We start from the raw sequence: 10,853 nt of genomic DNA, 5'->3' as shown, positions 1-10,853 counted from the left end.
AGTTGTGGTATTCCTAGCACTTCTAGGGAGTGTTCACTTCACTCATTTTAGTGTCTTCACACAGAAGCACTTTAACAGCTAAAAGGTCAGGTTACGGACGCGTTTCGCTCATTTCCAACATCAATCAAGGAGAGTCCATTTTCTCCTTCTCAGAGAGAGAGTGAAAACCCTCAGGGAATGAGTTCCACACACACACACACACACACACACCCAAACACACGACAGATGTTTCTAAAATACCACACTAACAACAACACACAGATGGAGTCTGGGAAATACCCTCTGAGTTTCTTGCTGCTCAGGGAATTAGAATAACAAATGTCGTCTACTGTGACTTTTAGTAGTGCCATTGAAGAACCTTTTCACCCACTGAAACAGCAGAAGCATAAAAAAGAGTGTATGAGTGTGAGTGTCTGTCAACGTTGTCTTACTCTGTGTGGGTAGACGTATTCTAGCTTTCTTCACCATGCTCTCTCTCTCTCTCTCTCTCTGTCTCCCTCTCTCCCTCTTGCAAGTATGACAGAGTAAGGGAGGAGTCTGTCCGTGTGTGTGTGTTCATGGGAAGTGGGATGGGGAGGAAAGTGCTGTTGGAACAGTGCCTAGGAGCTGAACATAGTGAAGCAGAGACGAAAGGAGGGAGGTGTGTAGAGGAGAGGAAGAGTGCGGCAGCAGTGTAGAGGAGAGGAAGAGGGCGGGAGCAGTGTAGAGGAGAGGAAGAGGGCGGGAGCAATGGAGAGGAGAGGAAGAGGGCAGGAGGGAGGGAGCAGTCTAGAACAGAGGAGTAAAGGAGAGAAAGACCGAGAGGAGCAGAGGGGAGAGGAAGAGGGGGAGTGGATCTGACTGAGGAACAGGTGAGAGGAGTTGAGATTACAGGAGATGGGTGGAGAATAATAGAATAAAAGAGGTGGAAAGGGGGAGGAGTGGAGAGAGACGAGAGAGAGGTGGAGAGGAGAGAGAATGGAGGAGAAAAGAGGAGAGAGGGTGTTGAGAGTGGTGTTCACACACGACTCACCCAACGGAAGAGAAGAGAGCAGGAGACAGATGACCAGAGACAAGGCAATCCCACTGAGATGGTTGACTTAACACACCCACCAACGCACACACATGCCACACACACATACCACATATACACCACACACACACACACACCACACATACACCTAAAGAGAGCAACTCAGCCACATGCACAAAGACTTGTATAAATCTGTTCAGACCCATGTACAAGCAAACACACAGACAAACACACAGACTTTCACTTTTCTCAGAGAACACTGTTTGCCATGTCCAGATGAAGAGGAATGTGTTCAGGAGGACGAGAGGCGACCAGGAAACACACACTGGACTTGGACCTGCAATCTCCCACCAACAGGCGTTTTAACAAACACACACACACACACACACACACCGTCAGAGCAAGACCAGGAGGACAGAAGCTGGACTGCACTCTACATTCTGCTGTGACAAGAGATAGACACACGCTCTCTTCACACAGCCAAGGACCTCTGCTTGGAGCCACTAAACAACCTGTCACTTGGAGTAACACACTGTCTCTCATCTGATCTGAGTCAGAACGGAACCAAGCACCTGGAACCTAGAACATTGACTGTGTCCAGCACATGCTTTGGGCTTTGACCACGTTCATCCAGGAGGATTGCACACAGACAGAGACCCGGATCTAGCCTCTGACCTCTCACCTGCAGCCTGTGGCTGGCGGTGTGACGGCTTGTCTACTGTGGAGCAGCACCTACTCTATTTCTCTGTTCTCTCTAGTCTCGCTCCTTACATGGTCTCGTTCTTTAGCCTCACTGTCTAGTTTATTATATTTGTCTCTCTCTTCTGTCTTTTAAGACTTCTTTGGTTACTCTCTACATCTTCTTGTTCTCTCCCGTGTCTCTCCCTAGCCACTATCTCTCTCCTCCAGTCTTTCTATCTAGTCTCGCTTCTGTCTCTCCCCTCCATCTTCCTCTCTGTCTCCTCACATCCTCCCGCTATGATGCTGAGGAGAGACCGTCTGCTCCTGTCTGTGACCCTCACAGCCATCTTCACTGCTGACCTCTACTTCGTCCTGCTCCCCAAGCTCCGCCACAGACAACCAGGACCAGATGATGGAGGCTGCATTTGTCCCTCCTCCAGGGGGACTAACTTCACCCTTGCTGGGTACAGCGGCCTCACCACCCCCTGGCCCTCCAACACCACCTCCATGGACCTCCAGGGGATGGGGGTCAGAGCTACGGACAACCTTACAGAGTTGGGCTCGAAGCTGGAGAGGCTGTTTGCTCAACCCCTGTATAACATCCAGACACCGGAGCTGGTGCGAGAAGAGAGGCTGTTACAGTCTGAAGAGGTAATGGGGTATTACAGGAGGAAGGTCTCGCGCTGGGAGAGGTGAGTACACTACCCTGAGTTGAGATATTTCTCAATTTTGTTATGGTTGTGATTTAGTTTTGGTGGGACTAGACATGTTAGGAGACGTGTGTTTCCCTACGGTGGCTTCGATGTGGTGGAGGGGTAAGGTCCCTGACATTACGGCTGTGGATCCCTGGCACATGCATAAACACACCGTTCTCTTTCTCCCTCTTTCTCTTATTCTCTCTCACACACACACACACACACACACACGCACAGACACTCAAGCATAAGCACGTCAACGTTTTCTCTTAGGCAAGCAATTTTTCCATAAAGACTAACCCCATAAAATGTCTTTAAAGTCGATGTTGTAAACAGCATTTAATGGTGGTCTGGAACCAGCACTCAAACATCATTTGAGAGCCTATGTCTGGATCTCCCTGTGCTAGGTAAACAAGACCCTTAAACCTGATGAAATCCTTTAAACCTGTGAGAGCTGAACAGACTGTAGCTGTCTTGGCTCCTGTCTAACAGTGTCCATCACAGCTCAGTGCATTCCCCTCAGAGAGATCCTGTTTGGGCTTCACTAGTGGAAAAACAGAAGAAATATGAAGAGAGGAGATTTCTACCCCCTTGGCTTACTTCTAAATGGCACATAACAATAGATACCCCAGGGCTTAGGGTCTTGCAAAAATCTTGCAGCAGCCTGTTAACAGAAGAGAAATGGACTTAACAAGAGGATGGATGGTTTTCATAGGGACTTCTGGGGAAAGTTTTGACTGTTTTATTTGGAGGCTGAAATAGAGCAGTTATAGCTTACTGGCTTACAAGTCAACCACTACGATTTATGGTGTGTGTGTGTGTGTGTGGCATACAACAATAGTTTGAATCAAGACCACTGAAAGAGGAAGGCGATGTGGTGTTGCAGCCAGCTGCTTGGTTCCTAGTTTCTAGTTTCTGGGTTTGTGGTCTCTGGTTGTGGTCTGTGGTCAGCCTTCCTGTGACGACCCCTCCTGTCATCTGACCACAGCAACTGATGATGTTTGAGCGTAGAGAAGCAACCAACCCTCCCACCCACCGCGGTCAGAACTGGCACAACGGTGCACCAGTGCCACATGCTTCCCAAACCTCCTTAATGGTTTGAATGTTTGCTTTGGATCCGGGGTGATTCCTGCCCTTAATTTAAGTGTATGTTTCTGTGGGGAAGTGTCAGGAGAGGAGGAGAGGAAGGAAGGGGGATTTCTAAGTGAGGGCGAACAGCTCGGAAGCTTCGAGAAGGAGTCAGAGAGTCCAAGAGAGAGGTGGCGACTGTTTACTAGGCTTTAGTTTGTCTGGAATGCTGCCACTACAAATGTTTTCCTCTGAGAATAATCTGTATGTGTCTTTGACTGATTACCGCTGACTCTATTCTCCTCTGTGGAGATACCCTAAAGGTTTGGATGATTGTTTGTCCGGTGAAGGAACTGTTGTCCTCACCATGGTTGTTGCAAGTGTATTTTTAAAGGAGCTTTCAATACAGTTTTATTTGATTTGATACTGTATGTGTATCACAGGCTTTCAAGGATAACTCCACTGTTTTGCATACCCTAACTCTGACCTCATTTTGACCGCTTCTCTCACCACCTCAGGCATACATTATGACGTAGTGCAGCAACGGCAAGGCTATGCATAACCTTAACACCACTGTAACACCCCCCCCCCCAGGCATATGAAGCTGTACAGCGAGGCAGCAACGTTGCTGGAACACCAAGCGACCTTTGACCCTGAGGCCAGCTGGCTGAAGTTCCACCTGGGCATTAATCGCTACGCTCTGTATGCCCGCGAGGACCCCACAATCACCCGCCTGCTGAAGGACATGCAGTCCAATGCCGTCATCAGCGCAGGTTGGACCTGTTGTATGAGCGTTATAACCATTCATATAAGCGGTACTCATATGAGTGTTGCATTATAGTCACTGTCAACTGTGAATGCAGGTGCTATAGGACCCGAAGCTTGAACCATTTATATGATTGTTATAGGTATTCATTGCAGAAATGTCTTTATGCAGATTACACTCAAGACGAAAAGGCCCTCAAAGGAGCGTGTGACTGTACCCGGGGTAAGGTCCAGTGCTGTCTTGTCTACGTATCTGCTCTGTTTTGTTCCTCTATGATTTAGGTGTTTTGTGTTCTGTGGAGGAATATTCTATTCAAGTGATAGAGACTTGATCATTTCTTCAAACAATCATCTTTATTCAATATCGATTAATTATTGCAATAATTACACCGTCCACTCAACAATCTTGACTGTTGGGTCGAGATCGTACCCTTTACAGACCATGCTGTTCCTTATATACCAGATACCAAGATTGCTCAGTCATAGCTGTTTCAACTCCCCCCCATATAGATTGGGGGCACCATAAGCCACTTTGGGTTCATCCTGAGGTCACCTGCTGCTGGTATTGTCTCCCAGATGCCAGGATAATTAGGACTACTGAGGCATTTGTTCTGTTCCTCCAGGCTATCTCTATCTCAGTGACACCCACCACATCTGATCTATGGTACGCCAGCTGTAGGTTTTTATCACCAAGCCATCACTTAATCAGTTGCCAGCCCAAGCTCCATAAAGGCTCCTCTCAGTTAACTCAGAAAGGAGAGAGAACCTTACTCTATTAAATAAAACAACCATTTGGTGCATAAATATAACATCATCTTACAATCCTGCTACCACAGTTCTAAGATGCATTCCATTTGCTTAAAAAAGTTTCCCATGAGGACAGGGAGAGAAAAGGGAGAGAAAAGGGAGAATCAGTTGACACAGTCATCTTCATGACTGGTTCTTTTGTAATTTTGCTCCCTGTGTTATTTCCTTTGGTGCTCAGCCGTGCTATCAGAACCGAACACCCAGTCGCAGGACTGACAAGACTTTTGTTTTCATCTGGTTCCAAGCTCCATAAATTAGCATCATTTTAATTTCTCACACTCTCCAGATCTTCATAAGTCACATCCCTGGAGACAGAGAGCAGAGACCGACTCATTTAGTTCAAAGGAAGAGTGTTCTTTAAAAAGCTTTATCTCATGAAGCAGGAGAGTGGGGAGTTGTTACAACAGCCCACACACCGGCAATCTCCACAGCTTTGCTATACCTTCCAGCAACAAACAACTCAGACCATGGATACACACTCACACGCTCACAGAGAGACAGACACACACACACAGCAATCTCATCTAACAGGGCCTGCAGCCGGCTGCATTCCAAGATTTGTAGAGCTTCCAACCACACTCCCTAAAAACACACAGGTGTCTCCAACCTCAGCAACAACACAAACACACTTCCAAGAACCCAAAATCCCTCTATTCCTCTGTCCCGCTTTTTTTTTTAATGGCTTTTTCAACCACTTCTTCTTGAACAGTTGAAATAGCGACAATGTTCCCTTTGCACTTCAAAGCTTGTTTGTGTCTGTTTGATTTCCCTCCAGTTAAACACAGCGGAAAGAGATTGTAAACTATTAATAAGCCAGAACTTCAGAAGACTGAGCTGAGTCAGCTGGAATCAGGAGGAGAAGTGTGTATCTTTATGGTTACTGGTTAGCCTTGCTTTCTGCCACGGTATGCTAAATACCCTGACATACTAGAGAAACCCTACTGAGTGTAGTTCTCCATCTGTGGAACCATTACAGCCTCTGTCATGGTCTTATCACTGGGAACAGGTCCAGGCTGAAACAGATCTAGAGCAGAGAAAATAATATCCAACAGAATCAAATAGAAACCCCAAGGATTCGAGCTGCAAAATAAACTTGGGTCAGATTTCCGGCCAACTATGTGTTTTTTGGATAGGATTTTTAGCGAGCTTAGCTTTGCCAAGCTTTCTCGCTGTACGAGACGAAGAGCTGTCGAGAGAGACACAGAAACTGAGGGCAGGTGGTTGGCTGAGTGATTGGTTAGAGAAAAGGCCTTGTTTAGTTAATTTAATTTCTGATCCATCACTGTCTCTCTCTCTTTATCTTTCATGTTCTTTCTCTATCTCTTTCTCTCTCTTTCTCGGTATCAGTGGTAAAGCCCAGTGGATACCACCTCAAGCTGGCCCTGAAGATGCAGAACTATGGCAAGGCCATGTTCAAACCCATGAGGTGATTGTTTTTTGAGGAAATCAATCAGGGGGAGTGCTCTGGTTTGTAGTGATATTTTGAACAGTACTGTAGTTATATGAACCACTCGTTAGCAACTCTCTCCTCTCATCTCCTTCTCTCAGACAGCAGAGAGACCAGGAGACTCCTGATGATTTGTTCTACTTCGTCGACTTCCAGAGACACAATGCTGAGATTGCTGCCTTTCACCTGGACAGGTAACCTTGGCAACCTGTACTCTCCTCATATTTATTTAATTTTGTTTTATTCAACCTTATCTTACCTGGAACTCTCTCTCCGATTCAATCTATTTTCTGAGAAAGCATATAAGAACCCTTCAAATTGAATGATTTTCAAGCATACTGTATTTCCCAAGTTGCCTCCCAACAAACAGATCCTAAAATGTGTACCTCTGTATACCTTTGACTGTGAAAGAGTGTCCTTGGGGAGACTAAGGCCTTTCCACTATTTCAACATGTCTCCTTCCCAAGCCAAGCATTTCATTTCCACAGACTTAGGTGTAATTACTGCTGTCTACTGTAAAGCCTCTCTAACCTCCATGCCTCCAGGTTACTGCACATTAACTGAAGTGAGTCATCAGTCACATACAGTCATTTGAGTCACAGCTTATCAACCCAAAACCACACAAGACAGCAAGTCAACGTGGTTGATGTACCTTAACGCACAACGACATTATGGATGGGTGTACATGGGTGTTGGCTAATAAAGCTCAAAGAAGTTATCAAGTTATTACGTTCCATACATTTTTACCTCACAATATACCATTTAGTCCATTTCGAATTTCACGAAGTGGAAAGGAAGAGAAATAAAACAAAGACTAAATGCTCGGTTATCATTCATGAATTGAACACTGTGACTGTACACTACAGTACTGTCTAAGACTAGATACTGTATGTCTAGTATGTCTGTGTGTTCCCACCAATGTCTGTGTTGTGTCTCTGTCTCTGTGTTGTACCAGAGGCGTTATCATTATACGGCCCAATCAGCAGGTGAGATATGCAGCACCTCAATAACATCTCCAGTATTTAGTCTCAGATACACACACTGATGACTGTTACAGAGACACACAATTCTGTCAGACTGTAAATATGGCCCTGGGGGCTGTTGCCACACGTCAACAACTGCTAGACTACACCGCGGGGAACAGAGGCAATTACATAGGCGTTATTATGGATAAAAATCTGTAAAGTTGAATTCAATTCCTGTGACTTTGTGTATGTCAACTGAGGTGAGAGATTGCAGGAGCTATGAGTTCATCTGACTTTCTATTGTTTGTTCTGTTCAGAATGGAACTCTTTATTCTCGAACTCGGAGTAGTAGAAGATGTATGAGTTTGTATTTCATGTATTTCATCAGAATGGGACTCTTATCTTTCTCTCACCTAGAATCCTGGACTTCCGGAGGGTACCGCCGGTGGTGGGCAGGCTGGTGAATTTGACGGGGGAGATTCTCCTGACCACTCACAATGAGGACCTAAGGAGTGTGTTCTTTACCTCTCCAGGTAGGCATTACCCTACTAGAGCAATATAGTTCCATAATAAGACAATTTGGCTTGAGAGTCTACACACCTGCTACTTAGATCTTAATGAATCAGTCTGTGATTAAAAGGCGAGGAGGAATACTGATGGTTTAAACTAATCTACAGTATATCTATGTATATTCTCTTTCAAACAGCGAACAACACGTGTTTCTTTGCTAAGTGTCTGTACGTGTGTAAGACGGAGTATGCAGTGTGTGGGAGCCCTGACCTGCTGGAGGGCTCCATGTCAGCCTACCTCCCCGGTCTCAGCATTGCCCCTCGTATCTCCATCCCCAACCCGTGGATACGATCATACACCTTCACTGGCAGGGAGGAGTATGCATACAACCCTTACTTAACCCTGAGACCTACTGTCATCTCTTCCCATAATACCAATTTGGAGCCTCTCATTTCCATTTTGAAAGTGATCCATTTGACTGTATTTTGATAAGGTAATATGGCAGACTGAACATCTTGGTACAATGAATATCTTGTTATACTATCTTGTTACAATCTGCATGTGTCTGTCTCCACCAGGTGGGAGGTGAACCCCTTGTACTGTGACACCATAAAGCAGCTGTATCCCTACAACTCAGGGAACCGACTGCTCAACATCATAGACATGGCCATCTTTGACTTCCTTATTGGTATGTACGACCACCCATCACCCCTGATGGATCCCTGTCCTTGTTCCATATGACACCCTATTCCCTATGTAGTGCACTGCCTTTGTCTATACATTGAATAAACACGCTGTGTCACAAATGACTCCCTATTCCCAATTACAGTGCACTACTTTTGTCTGTAGCCCTATGTGAGTGAATATTTGTTCTTGGCACTCTCCCTCAGGTAACATGGACAGGCACCATTATGAGATCTTCACCAAGTTCGGCGATGAAGGTTTTCTTCTTCACTTTGACAACGCCAGAGGGTGGGTACTAGAGTTGCTTTATAACTTCAGTCATTGCACGATGGAATATTTCTAGTTCTCTTATGATGACATCACTTCCTGTGTTTCAGGTTTGGGAAGCATTCTCAAGATGAGGTGTCCATACTGGCTCCACTGTCACAGTGCTGCATGTAAATATGGAGAGCATACACTATAGTCACTAACACAGATGAACTAACACCAACATTGAACCTGTATTCATATTTAACTTGGCATGGCAACTCTCGAGTCAAGTCTCACTCTCTGCCTATCTCTCCCTCATTCTCTCTCCCCCTCTTCACCTCCATCCCTCCCCTCCCTCTACCCCCTCTCCTCACCTCTCAGTATAAAGCGTTCCACGTTACTGCGGCTGCAGCTCCTCTCCCAGGACCGCTACAGGCTCAGTGACGTGATGAGGGAGTCCCTGGGAGGAGACGCACTGCAGCCGGTCCTTACTGAGCCCCACCTGCAGGCCCTGGACCGCCGGCTGCAGCGCGTCCTGAAGACAGTCCACAGGTGTGTGCGCAGGCTGGGAGAGGCTCAGGTGATCACCACAGACTTTGTTGATACCTCCGCCATGCCTGAGTCTGTCAAACCAGTGTCTGCGCCCAACAAGGAGAGGTAACTAAGGTTAACAAGGAATTCAAAAGAAGTGCACTATAATAGGGGAATAGGATGACATTTTGGACGTATCCCCAAGTCCTACAAGGGGAGGTAACATAAGACCAAGGACAGCCTGAGGACCATGATGGCAGGTGACCTTGTCCTGTAAAAGCAGGAACCACAGGGTCTGGTCCCTCTCACCGAGTAATGCATTCCGAACTAGTCTTTGAAGTCAAACCTTTGGAATGATACGGTCTGCTTTGACAATAGACAGCAGCACTGCTTTCCTGCACTGTCAAAATGTCACACATGGCCTTGGGCTATGAGGTCACCTGAGGTCACCTTCCACCCTCTCTGAAGATCCCCTCTGCCTTGCAGTGCATTGAAATGGACCTACTGTATCAGTGCGTCAAAGGAGCCAAATGACTGTGGAAGAAGCACTGGATAATTTAAGATTATTTCTGCTTTTTCACAATTTCACACCCTTCTTCAGTACTCTGTCATTTCAATTTCATTTCAATGATTGCACATCAGTTCTGTGAAGTAACCTTGTGCCAACAGATATTTAATCAAATATACATTTGTAAATAAAGGTTATGATTTGAGGTAATCCATTGAATAAAACTTTAATACGAAGAAATGATGACACTTCAATACTCCTTACATTTCTACTGCTTTCTGTTGTGTAACTGTGTTGATTGATCTGGATTCACATTAGACACACATAGTGAAAATTAAAAGGAAAGACAAATTGAGAGAAAGTGCATGGATGAAAAAGAAAGTGTGTGTATGAGGTGTTTCTTCCTACAGGAAAGTGTTACCTATTAAACCTCCATTGAAACGGCCCATGGTTTTTCCAGATAGCACGTAGACGTCTAATGCCCGCCTGTCTGTCTCATCAGGTGTCGTCTGTCTTTCTTTCTGACTGTCTCATCAGGTGTCTTTCTGTCTCATCAAGAGGTGGCTGTCTCTATTTAATCAGGTATCTGTCTGTCTGCCCTTTAAGCACTTTCACAACACACCCTGCCATAAATACCTCATCATCATCACAGCTACAGTACTGTATGTGTACATGCAGCTTATACTTTGTTCTAACTAGTCTGAAACAAAGTATTGTCTTCAAACAACATTCTGTTTGATGCCATTTCATCTCAACATGTCTGGACCGTTTGCTCCGAGCTGTTCTCATTGTTGTCCTGACTACAAATCCAATGCATCCTGATGTTTTTGAAGAGGGAGAATAACCACAACTATTTTAAAGAGCCTGAGTAAGTGAAATCACACCAAATGAAGTTGGGCTTCTGTCCAACAATGCTGGAGGGAGCTTATGG

At 45.5% G+C, this 10,853-nt stretch overlaps 1 protein-coding gene across 2 annotated transcripts; it reads left to right on the top strand.

Moving 5' to 3' along the window:
* The first annotated feature begins 751 nt into the window (after positions 1-751).
* On the top strand, positions 752-10,277 carry fam20a (FAM20A golgi associated secretory pathway pseudokinase). 2 transcript variants are annotated; one of them, XM_029685132.2, is made up of 12 exons: positions 752-851; positions 2,078-2,385; positions 4,051-4,229; positions 4,394-4,444; positions 6,376-6,454; positions 6,577-6,669; positions 7,858-7,973; positions 8,147-8,327; positions 8,529-8,638; positions 8,841-8,922; positions 9,012-9,071; positions 9,265-10,275. In XM_029685132.2, exons 2-12 carry the CDS (start codon positions 2,201-2,203, stop codon positions 9,542-9,544), a joined length of 1,416 nt encoding a protein of 471 aa, XP_029540992.1. In that variant the 5' UTR covers positions 752-851; positions 2,078-2,200; the 3' UTR covers positions 9,545-10,275. The 2 variants fall into 2 exon arrangements, with proteins under 2 accessions (XP_029540992.1, XP_029540991.1); XM_029685131.2 differs by having other exon boundaries at positions 761-851; positions 1,902-2,385; positions 9,265-10,277.
* Positions 10,278-10,853: the final 576 nt, after the last annotated feature.

Source organism: Oncorhynchus nerka, linkage group LG16 (assembly GCF_034236695.1).
Source record: "Oncorhynchus nerka isolate Pitt River linkage group LG16, Oner_Uvic_2.0, whole genome shotgun sequence".
NCBI lineage: Eukaryota > Metazoa > Chordata > Actinopteri > Salmoniformes > Salmonidae > Oncorhynchus > Oncorhynchus nerka.
This window is presented reverse-complemented; position numbering and strand designations above follow the sequence as displayed.

Bases quoted from the DNA above. Each gene is read 5' to 3' on its own strand.
- fam20a (XM_029685131.2), top strand. From the start codon at position 1,991: ATGATGCTGAGGAGAGACCGTCTGCTCCTGTCTGTGACCCTCACAGCC. The intron at 2,386-4,050 runs GTGAGTACACTA...CCCCCCCCCCAG, and splicing joins AAGGTCTCGCGCTGGGAGAG to GCATATGAAGCTGTACAGCG. The intron at 7,974-8,146 runs GTAGGCATTACC...TCTTTCAAACAG, and splicing joins TGTGTTCTTTACCTCTCCAG to CGAACAACACGTGTTTCTTT.